The sequence below is a fragment of the Tympanuchus pallidicinctus genome, unplaced genomic scaffold, assembly GCF_026119805.1.
Source record: "Tympanuchus pallidicinctus isolate F22 unplaced genomic scaffold, pur_lepc_1.0 scaffold57, whole genome shotgun sequence".
NCBI classification, from domain to species: domain Eukaryota; kingdom Metazoa; phylum Chordata; class Aves; order Galliformes; family Phasianidae; genus Tympanuchus; species Tympanuchus pallidicinctus.
In genome coordinates, this window is record NW_026294777.1 from 60,905 (window position 1) to 77,651 (window position 16,747).

The following is a 16,747-nucleotide window of genomic DNA, read 5'->3' on the forward strand; positions in this document are numbered from 1 at the left end:
TGTCTTGAAAGTATGCTAAGTAAGTTTGTGACAGCACTGAGCCAAGCTTAGAAGAAACGTAATTTCCTCTTAGAGCTGTGCCAGGAAGGAGGGCACCGAGAGGGTGGCACAGATGTTGAATACCAATAGTACAGTAATACCAATAGTTTTCTTTCTTATGTTTCTTTTTTTCCTGATTCTTTCTTGCAGTGTCAGAATAACCAAAATGCAAGAGAAGAGCAAAGGGACGAAGCTGAAGGTCTGGAAGAGCAGCTCAGGGAGCAGGAAGAGACTGTAAGGGGTCTGAAGGAACAGCTGGCTTTAGCTGAGATGAACCTGAAAGACACTGAAATCAAATATGCAGCACAGGTACGTGGGGAAAAACAAAGCTGTTTTTCTCTGACTGTGTTTCTCACCCCATCGCTTACACTGATGTAATTCACAAGGGAGACCTATTCCTGGTGACACGTTGCTGCTGATGTGCCCAAATCCAGCCATCTTGGCAGAAACCTGGGCTCCAGGACCCAAGGTCCATCCTGAGAACTCTGCTCCTGGCAGCTGTGTGTGTTCAGGGTGTGCATCTGTGTGTGCAGACAGCCATACAGTGCAGCACTGGTATGAGAGCACACAAAGGACGTTTTTCTCTCTGTTAGCACAGATGAAAGAATGGTGAGAATATGCACAGTAGCAGGTCGTGGGTCCTCCCAGCAGCTGTGCTCAGTCTGCTCAGTAATCAGCTCTTGAACCCCAGTTTCTCCACTTCCTGACACGTGAATGTGCAAAACCATGGGGCCTGTGGTTCTGTTCCACCTGTAGGCACAGACCTGCTGGTCTTGAAGACGTGCACAGAGCTGACTGGGATTCCCCTGGTCCCTCTGACAGCCAGCCCCCTGTGCTGCTCTCCTGGGAGAGGTGTGGATACATGCAGGCACTCATAATACACAGCTGCACACCCTTCTCTCTGCTAACTGGCTCCCTGCTGTCTTCCCCTCAGAGATGTGAAAATACAGAGAAGCAGGTCTTGCTTTTAGAGCCCCTCGAGGTGCTGTGGTCCCTCTGGTATTGCTGGAGCTCCCTTGGCCATCCAACAGCCAAGCCTGCTTGTGATTTTGAATTTGGGTGCTATTCCCCATCTTTCCCTGTTGAGGGAGGGCATCTGCACTGAGACCTCACCTGGAGCATGGAGCCCAGGTGGGGAGTCCTCAGCACAGGAGAGACACAGACCTGTTTGAGTGTGTCCACAGGAGGGCCACAGAAATGAGCCAAGGGATGGAACACCTCTCCTATGAGGACAGGCTGAGAGCTGGGGCTGTGCAGCATGGAGAGGAGAAGGCTGTGAGGGGACCTGAGAGTGGCCTGTCAGTATCTGCAGGGGAGCTGCAGGAAGGGGACAGACAGTTGAACAGAGTCTGTGGTGACAGAAAAAGGGGAAATGGCTTCAAGCTCAAGGAGGAGAGAAGAGATTTAGGTGGAATATAAGGAAAAAGTCCTGCACAGTGAGGGTGGTGAGGTGCTGGCATGGATTGCCCAGAGATCTGGTGGGTGCTCTGTCCCTGGAGACTTTCAAGGCCAGTCTGGATCAGGCCCTGGGCAGCCTGATGGAGCTGTGGTGTCCCTGTGCATTGCAGGGCAGTTGGAAGGGACCTTTAAAGGCCATGAAGTCCAACTCCTAAGGATTCTGTGCTTACCGTGTCGCATGGTTTGGAGTTAGCTGGAGGTGATGTTAGGTGGAGGTGATGTTAGGTGGAGGTGATGTTAGCTGGAGGTGATGTTAGCTGGAGGTGATGTTAGCTGGAGGTGATGTTAGCTGGAGGTGATGCCTTCAGCTGCATGGCTTCGGTTGCCATCACCACAGGCTCATGAGCCCTTTGGCCCCCAGCCTGACTCTGATCAGAGGCTCTCAGATGCATTTCCCCTTGGAGGACAGAAGGTGTTTCCCCCAGAAAAGAAAAAGAATTAGAAATACAATTCAGTAAGAGAGGATGCTGATCAGATTGCAGGGTATGGCCGGATCCACCAGGGTATGGCCAGACAGACGTGTCCACCAGCTGCTGTTACACACAGCTTGCTTTTCTAATACCATTGCCATCTATTTTGTGCTTGCTCCTTCTCAAACATCCATGCGCTTCCATGCTTGTGGTTCTTCCTTCAAACACCCCACAGTCAGTCTGTGCAATCCCAGAGCACTCTTTGGCTGCTTCCCACCCTATCATCCCTCGGTTGTCTCCACCACTTCATGCAAAAGGTGCTCAGCAATGGAGTTCTCTTACTGTGTTTCCCTCTTGGATAATGAGAGAGGTGGCTCTCTGAGCACGGGGTGAGGAAGCAGCCCCTGGATGGGGCTGGGCAGGGAAGCCCTTGCTCTGAGTTGGGATTTGGGCTCCTGCCTGCTGTTGTGCTTTAGTGGATGGGTTATGGTGTTTTATCACTGTTCTGGGGTGAATTGTGGAGCTTCTCCCATCCCCATCATTGCCTCTCTCTGCTTTGCTGGGGATGAGCAGATGAGCTTGTTATCACATAGAGCTGCTGCTGTTGTGAGCCTTTATGGGGTGGCTGATGTTAGTGCTGTCACTTTTAGCTTCTGATCTGTGAAATGGACAGGATCCAGTGCAAATACAAAACCAGGAGCTTTACCAGCTCGTACTTGTAGTGATTATGTTTTATCATTTATGTTTTATCGTATGTTCTTTTCTATATGGGATCTGAACTGTCACTAGCTGATGTCTGTATGTTACAGTGCTGGAGTTGCTGTCTGACCAAAGCCACACAGAGGGTTGCCAGATATGAGTGATGTGCTGATGCTGAAAGCACACCTGCACATCTGTCACTCTTACAACCCTCTTGGGTTATGTTTGCTTGTTTCTTTTTCCTCTCTGGTTACTGTATTTTGGTTTCTGTTTTCAGCTGAGCTCGCTGCAGGAAGCAATTCAGGAGAAGGAAGCTCTCCTCAAAGAGCAGGTTCACCAGCACCAAGCTGAATTGCTGAGAACAGCAGACAAAGCAGCTCAGGAAGCAGAGGTGCAGCAGGTATGTTTGTTACAATCGCCTTGTTGTGAAGAGGAGAAAAGAAAATGCATTTTGAGAGCCAGAGGATGCATTGGGAAAGCTGTTCTCAGAGAAGTGAGCAGCGGTGAGAGGAGATGGAGCTGATGGCTTGGGGCTGTCAGGTTGCTTTTAGAATGATATTCCACACTTCCAGAGCTCCCCCTTCAGCCTGCTGAGCTGCTATAAAGCTTCCCTTGTTGCAGGTAGGAATGTAGTTACTGTTGAATGCAGTTGTAGTGCTGCCCTTCCCTATTGGTGAAACAGCAGCGAGCTTTCCTTGCTGCACTTTGGTTCCGTGGTGGACATCAATAAGAGCAATTTGGGCCATTAAAGTAACTGTTGCAAGAAGTGGGTGGGTGGGTGAAACTTAGGGGATGTGGTCGCTCTGCAGTAGCCTCTCAGGGGCTCTTACAGACCCTTCTCCTACAGAACCTGCTTACGCTTCGGAGGAAGCTGGAGGAGCGAGAAGAAGCTCTGCTGGGACAAACACAGGTGGTGGAACTGCTGCAGCAGGAGCTGCGTGGGGCTGAACAACAAAACCAGGTGCCCTTTGGTGTGCTTACTGCCTTACTGTGTGTGGATGGGAGGAGCTTTGTACTGACAGAGCTTGTGGAAGTTCCCACGTGAGCTTATTGCTGGCGCGAGGATTGCAGCAGGGAATCAGCCAGCAGGTTCATTAACATACCAGGTTCATTAACTCCTTCCTTCCAAAGGAGGGCACAGACTTGATTGCAGCAGAAAAGGAAATGAAATGAATACCACCACACAGAGAATGTTTCAGTAATAATACAGCACACATCTGATATCTGCCTCTATTTCTGGCTTTGTGGTCCCCCCCCCAAAAGTTCCATGGCTTCCATCTGGTTGAGGACGAAGGATGCAGTGAGCTGTCAGCACCACAGATCTCCAAACTGGAAGGATTTGATGTTTGTGGCTCATTCCTCCATCCAGGATCCACTTAGAAGCATTTTTTATGTTTGCTGAGATGGTTTTACACCTCTGTGTTAGTCCACAAGTTCACACTGTATCCGATTTTACTTTGCCTGGTGTGTTTTATGCCATAGCTGTTGTCTGTATGTCGTGCAGAACATCACAGAGCGCTCCTTGTCCCTTTTGTTACTCCTCAAATCACTTCTCTCCAATTCCAGAACTGCCTTTTTTAGCCAATCTCTGTGAAGTGCTGATGACCTTTGGGTCTCCGTTGCATCCCTTGCTTCTGTCATCCCTTCATGTCCTCCCCATGTCCTGCTCTGTGTTTCTGCTGCTCAGCCCCTCTGCTGTTTCCCACTGCTGTATTTTCCCACACCACGCTGCCAGTTATGGCAATTTCATCTTACAAAAAGCACATTCTTGTGTCCACCCATCTATGAGAACAAACAGAAGAACAGAGATTGGACCCAATGAGGACGAGCAGAATGAATTTGGCATAGTTGCCTGGTGAGAATCTGACTGCAGCTGCACCAAGTGAAGCTGCTTCCCGTGCGGATCCACGACGAATGCCTTTGTGTTTCCAATCTCAAAGCTTCTCAGAATCTCCAGCCCTTCAGAGACCTCTGCTGTGTCCGTGTCAGGGACAGTGGTGCTCTCAGTCACACAGACAGCTGTGCTACAAACTCATTTCATGATCAGATCCTCATCACTGGTAGTTAGGAACAGGTGAAACCTCTGCTGCTGTCCTGTTCTCCTGTGCTCTTTGTCCGTTCAAAGGCCAATTCTGTGCTTCCTGGAGAAACGTCAGCTTTTATTCTGAGTCTCCTTGGCCTCAGTAATGTGTAACCCTGCCATCCTTCCTCCTTTATTTATTTATAATGTGCTCTGTGAGGACGTGGCTGGATCATCTGCTTTTTGTTGGTGAGGGCTTTGAAAGCTGAAGCAATTTGGAGCAAATGTGAGCTGCTTCACTGTAGAGAAGTGGGAAGGACTCATTTCTGACCAAATGGCTGCAAGCTGCTTCTGTAGCTCTGAAATGAATCAGTTTCTCTTGGTTTTGATCTTGCAAACTATGTACAGAGAAACACATCTTCGTCTTGGGGATCCATTTTGTAGTGCATGTGCTTTGTTTTCCTTATTGTCATCATTACAGAGTTTGCATTACATGTTCAGTGGATGAAGAGTAGTTTTGAAGAGAAAGCAAGAAGCCATTTTTTGTTCCTTTTGTGTATATTGGTTGAAGAGCTCTGACTTTTTTTCCCCAATGGTTTCTGTGGTAGCACTCCCCTTCCCAGCCCACCCCCAGTGATGGAGTGGTGCAGGATAGGGTGCAACTTACACGTAAATGGATTTATCCTCTCTGATGCATGTCCTCACTGCTGCTCATCCTGATTCGTGGCACAGTCCTCAGATTCCTCCTCTGTGCCTTTGACTCCCCCTACACCCAGTGTCTGGTCAGCAGGAGAGCCTGCTACACCCATCCCCTGGGGCAGAAGATGCTCCTCCTCCTACAGAGCTCCTCAGGAGCCCTGCTGAGCACCCACAGCTCAGGAGCAGGAAGTTTGGCAGAATGAGTTCTGCCATGGCTGTTGGGGCCTGCATCTCTTCCCTGGCTGGCTTTAACCTCTGCTCAGTGTCTGCCAGCTTGCTGAGGTCTTCCATGAGCCACTGGGCGTAGTGTGGGGCACTGTGTCACCTCTAAATCCCTGTTATAGCTTTTTATTTTTTGACATAATTTCACATACACTTTGTTGTTCTGCTTGTTAATTGTCCTCTGTAATTGTTGAATTCTCCCTCTTTTTGTTGTAGTGCTTCCTCCCCTTCTTGAGAAGCTTTCTTTCCCCCAGAAGAGAATTCATGGCCTCTGTAATGCTGTGTTTTCCTGTCCTATCCTCTTCCTCTAAGTAAATGTGTTTCTTTTCTGTACTCACAATGAGAACTCTTGTTTCTCCCAGTGTTATTTCCTTGCAAGCTGCAAACAGTAGGGCAGGTTCTCTAACAAACTGAGAGTTTTGCTATGTTGATTTCCTTCTTCTGATAAAATATTTGAAGAAGATTTAGTGGTGATTTTGAGATGCAGTTCGTGGAGTTGGCTTTGGTGCTGTTTTGATCTGAGTTAAATTAATTTCCATGTCCTTTTGCAGGCGCTCCGAGATCAGTGCCAGAAGATGGCAGTGGATCTGAGCTCTCTGAGAGATGTGCTGGATGCAGAGAGAAGAGAATCTCGGGATCTCAGAGAGAAGATGGAGCTGGAAGTGGCCGAGAGGAAGCTGTGCTCCCATCGCTTGCAGGAGGAGGTGCAGTGTCTTTCAGAGCAGCTGGAAGAGGCGAGAGCAGCACAAGCAGAATTAGAGAGGTACAGAAGCTTGGAGCAGAAACAGAGACTGGAAATGGAAGAGAAGAATCTACAGATCAGTTGTCTTAAGGCAGCTGAACAAGAGCTCCAATCCAGCTATGCTGCCCTTGTAGCTGAGAACCATCAGCTGAAGCAGGAGGTTGGCCAGCTGCTGGTGCTGTCTGCTGAAAGCAGCACAGCAGTGCAGAACCTACAAGGTGAGTAAGCACAGCATTTTGCTGAAGGGGGTTCTCACTTGCCTAAGGATCACCGGATTGCCTTCTGTTGGCTTTGTTTCTATGCCAGCTCCTAAGGAGGTCTTGGTGCCAGAGTTCCCAGTTGCACGGGAGGATAGGAATGGTGTTGAATGGAAGGTCTCTGTAGCACAGTTTTGCTGACTGCTGCCCTCTGGCACAGCCCATCATCAGGAGCTTGTCTGAGGATTTTGAGTGAGACTGTCACAAGCCTTTCCAGCCAGGCAGGCAATACTGCTCTCTCCCTTCAGCTCCCAAGCTGGTCGTGTTTCATCATATTGGTGCAGTGTTGTGCCTATCATAAGTGGGGTTTGTGTGCCAGTTTTCAGGAATGTGAGGATAAAAACCTGCTGACTCAAACAAACAGCAGCTGAACTCTTGTGCCATTCTTGACTTGGACAGTAGCCCTTCAGTGTCTTCTTCTCTGATTTTCTCTCTTCATTTTTATCTCAATGAAATTGAAATGCTACAGCAGTAGCTACAACAGTACTGCTACAACAGTAATTTGTTCCCTGTCCTTTATAAGAAGGTTTGTTTCTTTGTTTTAAAAGAAACACAATAATAATAATAATAATAAAAAGCACTCTATTGGTTGTCCTATGATTGCAAACCAAGTAAGAAAAAAAATAGAGTTGTTCATTTGGAAGGGACAAAACAGATCAACTGCAGCTGCCTGAACGTGGCAGGGCTAACAGAAATGTGGAGCTCATTACTGAAGGTGGAATCCAAATGGCTCTTGAGCATTGATGAGAGGGGGGCATCAACCATCTCTCTTGGAAGGCTGCTGTGGTGTTTGCCCACCCTCATGGTAAGGAAATGCTATCAAATACTCAGTCTGCATCTCCCCCCACGCAGCCTTGTGCTGTTCCCATGCATCCTATCACTCGTTATTAGGGAGAACTCATCACTGTGTCCCTCCCCATTTTCCTTTCTGAGGGGAAAAGAACAGTAATATCTTATTTTCTAAAAGGTGCTTAAAATCTGTGTTGTGCTTTGGTAGTTCTTTTTTTTTTCCAGGGGAAAAAAAAGCACATTGTCCAATGCTGGTCTGTTTTCTCTGTGTCCCGTTCTCAGATGTTCCTGGATGAATTCTGTATTGCTTTCTAAATGAGAGTTTTAATTTTCAAATAAATTGCTTAATGTGTGCATTTTTTTTCCCCAATGTTTCAGAGAGGTCCCAGCCTGTTCTCCAGGAGCCTCAGCAGGGAGCTACAATGGTTGCAGAAAATTCAGAGGTAATGATTAAGCCCAAACTAAAACAGGTCAAGGACTGGCCTTAAAACAGCTAAGCTGTGATGGCCTTTTTTAACAATCCTCTTTGGAAGGTTATTATTAACTGGATTAATGGCGAAAGACAGAAATAGCTTCCAAATACTGCTTGTCCTGTGTTCTTATCAGACCACGTTTCCCTTTGCTGTTTGGAATTCTTGTGTCCTTCATCCTCCCAGTTGATATTCTTGCTATTTTCTACCTCTTATGAGTTAGTTCTTCAGCAAAATCATAGGCTAAACTGAGAGAGTCCTGAGGATACACAGTTCCAAAGGCTTAGCTGCCCTTTACAGGTTGCCTTTCAAATCCTTCCTGTCCCCTCTGCCCCGATGGGGGTCTGGCAGCGTGCTGACTTTACTTTGTCAAACAGAAGACTTTGGGTGTATCTTTGTATGCTTCCACCACAAACAGCTTTGCAAACAGAGCTGCAGGAAGGTTTGGATACCTTCTGCCTTGCTTCACGTTCCACCAGCAAGGTGATGGAGATGGCTGCCTCTGTATCCATTCTAGTTGTAGAGTTGTTAGCTTAGAGCAAGGTCTGGGCTCCTGCCAGAGTGCTCTGCTCTGCTCCCATCTGCCAGCAGGGGGGGAGAAGATGATGCTGGGTTTTATGTAATACAGTCCTCTGCAACACAGAGGCAGTTGGTAGTGTGAACTCTCCAGCTCCTCTGCTCCTCCAGTGATCGTACAGCATAAGGTGAAGTGTCACATTTATTGACTTATTGGCTACTGATTGAAAAATGGGGATGGAAGGTGTGACGTGTTCGTATGCCAAAGATGGGTTCCTTAAGTGTTTGTTGCCATGAGGCAACCAGGCCAAAAGGTGACAACTGGGGCTTGCAAGTGCAGAGTCAGTCCATCCTGCTTTACCCAGAGCCTTGTGTTCCAGCTGCCTGGCATTGGGGTGTAAGCTGGTGGCCTGGCAGGTTCACACACACATAAATGTGTCTTTCCAAGGACAGATGTAAGGCTGTCAGCTATTTCCTGGAGCCCCTTTAGAGGCAGTGGAGAGAACAGTGCTTTAGCATGTGGCTCACCTTGACCAAGGTGGGTATTGAAAATCAGTCTGTGAATCCAGTGCTGGAAGTGTCCGTTTCAACACCAGACACGTATATGGATAACTTACAGTCCACATAAATGGCTTTTATGTAGTGTTCTATTTGGGCAGCTCTCTACTGCCACTTGTGCCCTTGACCTGTTACTTCAGCCCAAAATATCTGTGAACTCAAGCCCAATACAAGGGTTTGGGTTGCGTGCACAAATTGTTTTCGTGCATCCTGTATGTTCCACTTCAGCTGGCAGTCACAAAAGTGCTCTAAAATATGGGACTGGAGATGGCCCTTGTCTGGCTGGGTGATCCTCTGTGCTTACATTTGAGATAGTTAACAGCAAAAGTCACTTCTATTCATTGTTTTCAGTCATAACTTAAAAAAAAAAAGTTGTTTTTCTAGTTCAAGTGGGAGTAGATTTTTCATTTCTAGACTTTTTTTAAAGCTGGATGCATAAGAAAGGCAAAATAAAGACTTCACCTGTGGCTTCCTGTCAGCCAGCAGGTGTCCAGCTGCTCCAGGAGAGCAGGAAGTGGGCTTTTCAGAATGGAAAATATCCTGAATCTGATCTGGTATCCTAATTTGCTGAGATATATCCCAGCCTCCTGCTTAGTATCATAACTCAACCATCTTTTATTTCCATTAGGCATCAGAGTTGGGCCTAAAGTACGATCGACAGTTTATGCTCTAAGCTTGGTTGAGCAGCAGCTAAGACAGCTGTCTTCTAATGCAAAGGCTGTAGCTTAAAACTGAGTGTGCTTTCTTCCACTGATAGAATGAGAACGGTGGAGCTGAGGAGAAAACACAGAACATGCAGGTTGTGGAAGATTCAGCCTCTGGCACAGACTGCTCTGCTACGTCTGCAGGTAAGGGCGCAGAATAGAGCGTGTTGACCTCAGCATTGCAGAAGTGGGAGAACTGCCAGGAAAAGTCCAACGTGGTTTGGAAAGGAGAGCTTTAAAGTCCAAATCTGAAGATGTAGAGGAGATAAGAAAAGATACAGAGAAGGTGGAAGAGAAAATGCTAAGGCAGGCAGGTGAGGATACATGAACAGAAAGTAGTAGGTAAGATGAGAAAGGAGAAGGTTTTGAAGGAGAATGCAGGTGCACAGGCTGTTGAGTGATGTGCAGAACAGACTTAAGATGAAGCACTGAGTTCCTGTCTGATAGCCAATAAGATTCTTTTGTCTCAGGTGTTACCAAACTTCCCTCCCCCACGTTCCAAATACTAAAAATCAGGAATGCCCCATTGAAGAGCTCAAATCTCTGCCTTCTTGCACTGCGTGAAGAGATGATCAAGAGATGAGAAAGTTTACTTAATTGCTGGAATGCGTATGCTTTTAATTTAAATGTATACAGAATAGCAAAGGTGAAACTGAGTGAGCTGTAAACTCTGTAAGCTGTGGTGCTTCCTAACATTAAATGGCTTAAGTTTACAGCCTTGGTTTCATAATGCACTTAATATTTTCTATATTTTTTCTTTGTTAACAAGAAAAGAACCATCTTGTACCACCTGCAAAACCTGTGAGTTTTGAGCTTAAGTCTTCTAGAACTAACAGAACTAACTGTTAGCTGTTAGAAAAACATTATGTCCCCAAAGAAGGGGTGGAACTACAGGGCTCATAAATAGATTTTGTTCTTTGTGGAAGAGTAGAAGTGTATTAGTTCACTCTGTGTCTCTTCGTTATTCTGTTGCAGTTGCACGTGTAGACTTAGGTGCAGTTGCACGTGATGTAGACTTAGGTGATGTCAGCATGCAGTGTAAATACAGGATGTATTATAGGGATACAGGGATATCTGGACTGAGTGCATTGCTCAGATTCTTTTGTGTTTCCTACCTGGGAATTTGGAGAATCTCCAGTCGCACGGATTTTCTTTCCATCTGCTGATGGTGACATGTATATTTTATCACCAGGTGTGTCAGGAGAGATGGTGAATTCTGAAGGGCAAAAGCCTTCTGGTGACACTTCGGTCCCACCTGAGGTACAGATTTCACCCACTGCTATTTACTTTTCAATACTGTATGCATACATGGATATGGTAACTTAGCCTTTGCAGCACAAGGTGCTGACCCGTTTGCAAAGTGATGACCCATGCTTTCCAGCAAGGATTTGATCGTTCTTCTTTTGTCATCTGTATTTGGGGGTGGAAGGAAATCTTAAGAGTAATGTTTGGAAAAAGCCAAGCACTTTAGATCAGATGTTCTGTTTAGTGTTCTCACTTCAGAGATAAGCACACACTGGAATAGGGGTGTCTACATAAATTCTTGTCCACGTTAAACAGACAGGAAAAGTAAAGGACAAAACCTCCTTGTTCAGAGGCTGTGGATACGATGATGGTATCTGTAGTCTCAAAATATGGCTGGATAAGTCCAGAAGGACACCTCTGAGGATCACAGAACTGAGACACTTTAACAGCAGGAAGCTCCATTTATGGTCTAATCCTAAAGCCAGACTCCCATGCCACAACTACAGGAAGGGAAATGAACTGAGGAGTCCTGCTGTTAATGAGGCTGTTATTGGTTGTAACTGCTAGCATGAGGCAGGGACAATGAAAAGTGCCCCTTTGGCAGGATTCAGAGGAAATGTGAAACCTTGTGCTGTGTTTCAGGCAAGAGCAGATGGCTCTTCCAATGGAGGTGAGCAGTTTACCGAAGAAAACTGCCCGTCTGGAATTGGAGAATGTCTTGCTGCACAGAAACAGAAAGAGCTGTCTGTTTTGCTGCTGGAGCTGAAAAAAGCTCAAGAAGAAATTGCATTTCTAAAAGGACAGCTCAAGGACCCAAACAACCAAACTTCTGCTGTTAACCAAGCAGGAGGAGAAGCTAACCAGCTGGAAGAGGATCCCCAGGCATGGCTTCTTGAGAGGGAAGAGCAACAGGTGTCAAGTACACAAAGTGAGTTGGACAGTAGCTCATTACAGAGAGCAACAGAAATACAGCCAATTAATGTGCTTCAGGAAGACAAAACCGATCTTCAAGAGGTACCCCAAGAGGCCTCTGTTCATGGCACAGGGGAGATGGGAGCAACACAGGAAACCTCTGCAGCATTTCCAGAGCCAGGCACCTCTCAATCTCGAGAGCTGATAAATCTGCAGAACCGAACTGCGGAACTGCAAATGATTCTGCAGAAAGCAGAGGAATCCTATAAGAAAGATCTGGGGGAAAGAGATGCAGAAATCAACAGGTTAAACCAGTTGGCTGAAGAATACAGGAAGAAGATGGAGGATTCTGACAGCTCGTTCTGTGCTTTGGCTGAAGAGAGAGATCAGCTCCTGTGTCAGGTGAAGAACCTTTCTACCATGACAGAACTGCAGGACAAAGTGAAGCAGCTGGAGGAAGCTCTAGCTCTTTCTGAAAAGCAGAGGCTGTCAGACAGCCAGAGCAGTCTTCTGAAGGAACAGATCCAAAGCCTTAAAAACGAATTTAAATCCAAAGAGGTTAAAATCGAAGCTTTACAGAAAGATTTGGATGAAGCGCAACTTCAGCTTTCTGAGCAGGACGTGCAGCTAAAAGACATGCGAAGCCAGATCCAGAAGAAGGAATGCGAAGCCCTTGATCTGGAACAACTGCTGAGGAAATACAGGGCTGAGATGGAAGAGCTTTCCCAAAGCTTAGCTTCCAAGGGCCGCGAAGCAGCAGGCCTAGAGCAGCTTGTTGCTGAACGTAGCAGGTGCATAGAGAGCCTGCAACAAACCCTGCTGGAGAAAGAACAGCAGATGACAGAGATCAGCATCAGCATGTCTGAAAGAATGGTGCTGCTGAACGAAGAGAAGTTTTCTCTAGAAACAGAGCTGAAGAGTCTCAAAGAGCAAACAAGTGTTTTATTAAAAGCCCAGGAGGGAGAAGACCGAAACACAGAAGCGGAAGATACATGTCTGAACTGCGAAGTGTCTGAGCAGCAGTATGAGACAGTGGCAGAATGCAGGGAGGGTGAGATACCAGCAAATGAACTTGAGATTCTGAAACGGGAAAATGAGCAGGTAAAGCGAAAGCTGCAGGCAGCACTTGTTAACAGGAAGGAGCTCCTGAGGAAGGTCAGCAAATTGGAGGACAAGTTGATGCAGGTGAAAATGGAGCCTGAGTCAGAAACCTCAGTGGCTCAAGAAGCTGAAGGGAAAGAGCATATGATGAGTAGGACAAGCCAAGAAGTGAATCTGGAAAGCTCACCCAGGGAGGAGCACCAAATCCAGCTGCTTTCTGAAAAGGAATCTGGGCTGCTGAGCGTTCGGAAGGAGCTGCTGGATAAGGAAGCTACTGAAGCACAGTTAGAGGTGGTGATTGAGGAGATGAAGCAGAGCTGGCAAGATAAGACAAACGTTGACTCGATTAAGGCTGAAATCATGGGAAGTCAGACAATTGCTGACAAACTAACTGAAACCAATGAAGGCCCAAAAGATGATGAAGAAAACAATGCAGCAGCTGCAAATCTTGAAGAAAACCAGACGTCTGCTCTGAAAGAGAGAGTTTCAACTCTTGAACAAGAAAAAGAACAACTTCAGAAAAAGCTTCAGGAAGCCCTGGTATCTCGCAAGGACACTATAAAGAAGGCTCAAGAAAAAGACAGGCATCACAGAGAACAGCTCAAACAGCAGAAAGATGATTACAACACCCTTCAAGAACAATTTGATATGCAAATGAAAGAGAAGGAAAGCATCCAAGCTCAGCTCAGGGAACTGCAGGAACAGAGAGGATCAACAGAGAGCGTTCCTGGGAATCAAGGCTCTTTGGATTCTTCATGCTTGGAAGCAGGAAATTCTACAAACAGCGAACTTGTGCAAGTCACGGATGTTTCTGGGGAAGAGTTTAAAGCAGAGCTTGAAAAACTGCAGGTGGAGAAGGAGGAGTTGGAAAGTAAGGTCGGCTGTATGGAAGGTGAATTGGCTTGCAAATCAGAATTAGTCTTCAATTTGCAACAGCACATAGCGCAGTTGTTGGCAGAGGCAGAAGGGCTGACTGGAACCTCTGACCAAGCTGAAGCTGAGGCTGCAAGACTTCGGAGAGAACTGGAGGAAGGTCAAGTGGAAATTTCTAGGGAAGACAGTTTGGAAGACCTGAAAAGACTTATGCATCAAAAGGACGAAGAAATTGAATTCCTTAACTTGCAGTTGAGGGAGAAAAGTGAGGCTCTTGCTAATGCAAAGGCAGAGCTGCTGGAAAAAGAAGATTCTGTTAAAAGTCTGTGTAGTCAGATTGAAGCTCAAGCTCAGGCACATGAGGAACAGAGCAAGCGACTGCAAACCGAGCTGCTTGAAATTCAGCACAAACAAGATGATGATGCAGAAGCAGCCAAACAGAAGAATCAAATGCAGAGGAAGTTGCAAGCTGCACTTATCTCTAGAAAAGAGGCATTAAAGGAGAGTAAGTCACTGAAAGAGGAATTGGCAAGTGCCAAAACTACTATTGAGAATCTTTGTGTCAAGTTGAATAATATGGAAAGCCAAATAGGTGGCCATGTTAAAGAAACAGGTACTTTAACAGAAAAAATAGCAAGTCTCACTGAAGAGAGGGAAAAACTTATTGCAGAAGTTAATAAGGTCCTTGGAGAAAACCAGAATCTTGATGGATGCTGTAAAAACCTGAAGTTGACACTAGATGGAGTTCTCCTAGAGAAGGAGAAGCAGGAGAAGGAGATGGAGTCCTTGAAATGCCTGCAAGCTGCTGAGAGCACTGAGTGGCAGGAGAAACACAGGGAGCTTCAGAAAGAGTACGAAACTCTCCTGCAGTCATATGAGAACGTGAGCAATGAGACGGAGCGGATTCAGCGTGTTTTGGAAACCGCGAGGCAGGAAAAGCAGGAGATTTTCGTGAAGCTGAAAAGTGCTGAAGCGAAAAAAGAAGAGGCGGATAAGCAGCTGCAGGAAGCTGAACAGGAGATTGATGGAATGAAGGAGAAAATGAGGAAATTTGCAAAATCAAAGCAACAAAAAATTCTGGAGCTAGAGGAGGAGAATGAGAAGCTTAGGGCAGAGATGCAGCCCGCAGGTGGGGTCCTGCACAGGACTGACGATGGAGCTTTCCTTTCAAACGCTAACCTGAAAGAAGAGCTGGAGAGCTCTAGGAGGGATTATCAGTCTCTTTCTACTCAGCTAGAGGCTGTAATGGTTGAAAAGGAGTCTCTTACTCAAGAGATCACAGACTTAAAGCATTACTTGCAGTTAACGGAATCCAAGCTGGAAGAAAGCAGAGAGCTGTTAGACAAGTATGTTTCCCTGAAGACAGCAGAGGAAGAAACAAATCAGGCAGTTGCTACACCACCACCAATAGAGGGGACTGAAAATCAAGTGGACTTAAGTTTTGGACCAAAGTCTCCTGATGCAAAGCTGGAACAAAAAGCTTTTGAAGGTAGTAGCCCACCTGAGGATGTTAATGCCTATGTAAAGGAGATAGCTGAGCTGACAGAGCGAATCACTGAACTAGAGGAGCATAGAAGGGCTTCAGAGCAACAGCTGGATGATATCCGTGGGAACGTTGAGGCTTTAGAAGGTGAGAAAAGGGCTTTAGAGATCCAAATGGAAGCAAAAGTCCTTGAATTAAATGTTCTCCAGGACACAGTAGCAAAGATGGAAGAAACGGTGCAAAACACCAAGGAGGACCTCGTCAGGATGACAGAACTGAAGGACACTTTAGAGGCTGAGAAGGATGATTTGGAGGAAAGGCTCATGAATCAGCTGGCAGAACTTAATGGCAGTATTGGAAATTATCAGCAAGATGCAACAGACTCCCAGATTGAAAATGAACAACTGAAACACGAGCTTCAGAGTTTGCAGAGAGCGATACATGAGCTGGAGGAGGAGAAACGTCAGATGGCAAAGGAGAAAAGTAAAGCAAGTTCAGAAAACCAAAAGGAGTATTTAGAAAAGTTGAAACGCACTTGGAGGGAGGACAGTAGCACACATGTAAAGGAGCTTCAGGAGCTGCTGAAGCAGAAGCAGCAGGAGATTAAGCAGCTGCAGAAGGACTGTATTAAAAGCCAGGAGAAGATCAGTAGTTTAGAAAGAACTGTTAAAGCTCTAGAATTTGTCCAGAGTGAGTCTCAGAAAGACTTGGAAGCAGCCAAAGAGACTTTAGCTAAAGCAACAGAAGACACCAAGAAGGCCCAGGCAGAACTTGCTCACTGCAGAGTTGTGCTGGATGACACTCAGAGCGAGGCAGCGAGAGTCCTAGCAGAGAGCCTCAAAATAAAAGAAGAGTTACGGGCAAGCAAAGAGAGTTCTCTAATTCAAATGAAGAAAAAGGATGAGGACTTTGAGAGAAGACTGGAACGGGAGAAAGACAAGCACTCGAAGGAGATGAAAAATATGGAAGAGAAACTGGCAGCTGTGCAGAGGGAGAAAGAGAAGATGGAAGCAACGGTTCGTGATGTTCAGGGCTCCTTGACAACAAAAGATCGAGAAGCCAAGGAACTGGAAGGCAGCCTGAACAAAACACTGGCCCAGCTTGCAGCCTTCACCAGGAGCATGTCTTCCCTTCAGGATGACAGGGATAGAGTGATAGATGAATCCAGAACATGGGAGAAGAAGTTCACTGAAACGATTCAAAAGAAGGAGGAAGAAATACGCTTGAAAGAGGAAACTTGTGTTATGCTGAAGGAGCAGATGAAGCAGATGGCTACACAAGTGGAAGAACTTCAGATTCATATATCCAGGTAAAGAAAGTGATGATGATTAAGATAGTGTCAATGTATTTCCTTTGAAGAGTCAGCAGCCAGAGGTAAGGAGGGGGAATGGCTGTTTACAAGGGTGGATAATGATAGGACAAGGGGGAATGGCTTTAAAGTGAGACAGGGGAGGTTTGGGTTGGATGTGAGGAGGAAGTTTTTCATGCAGAGGGCGGTGAGGCACTGGCACAGGTTGCCCAAGGAGGCTGTGGATGCCCCATCCCTGCAG

General features: G+C 46.4%; 1 protein-coding gene across 2 annotated transcripts in view; it reads left to right on the forward strand.

Annotated features, from left to right (window-relative positions):
- Positions 1–16,747, forward strand: part of GOLGB1 (golgin B1) — a 41,356-nt gene that overhangs the window by 8,869 nt on the left and 15,740 nt on the right. For both annotated transcript variants that reach the window (XM_052705383.1, XM_052705384.1), the window contains 8 exons: positions 190–348; positions 2,884–3,006; positions 3,454–3,567; positions 6,099–6,507; positions 7,714–7,778; positions 9,637–9,727; positions 10,776–10,843; positions 11,471–16,506. In XM_052705383.1, coding sequence (XP_052561343.1) covers positions 190–348; positions 2,884–3,006; positions 3,454–3,567; positions 6,099–6,507; positions 7,714–7,778; positions 9,637–9,727; positions 10,776–10,843; positions 11,471–16,506 — 6,065 coding nt within the window. The remainder of the gene's footprint in view (positions 1–189; positions 349–2,883; positions 3,007–3,453; positions 3,568–6,098; positions 6,508–7,713; positions 7,779–9,636; positions 9,728–10,775; positions 10,844–11,470; positions 16,507–16,747) is intronic.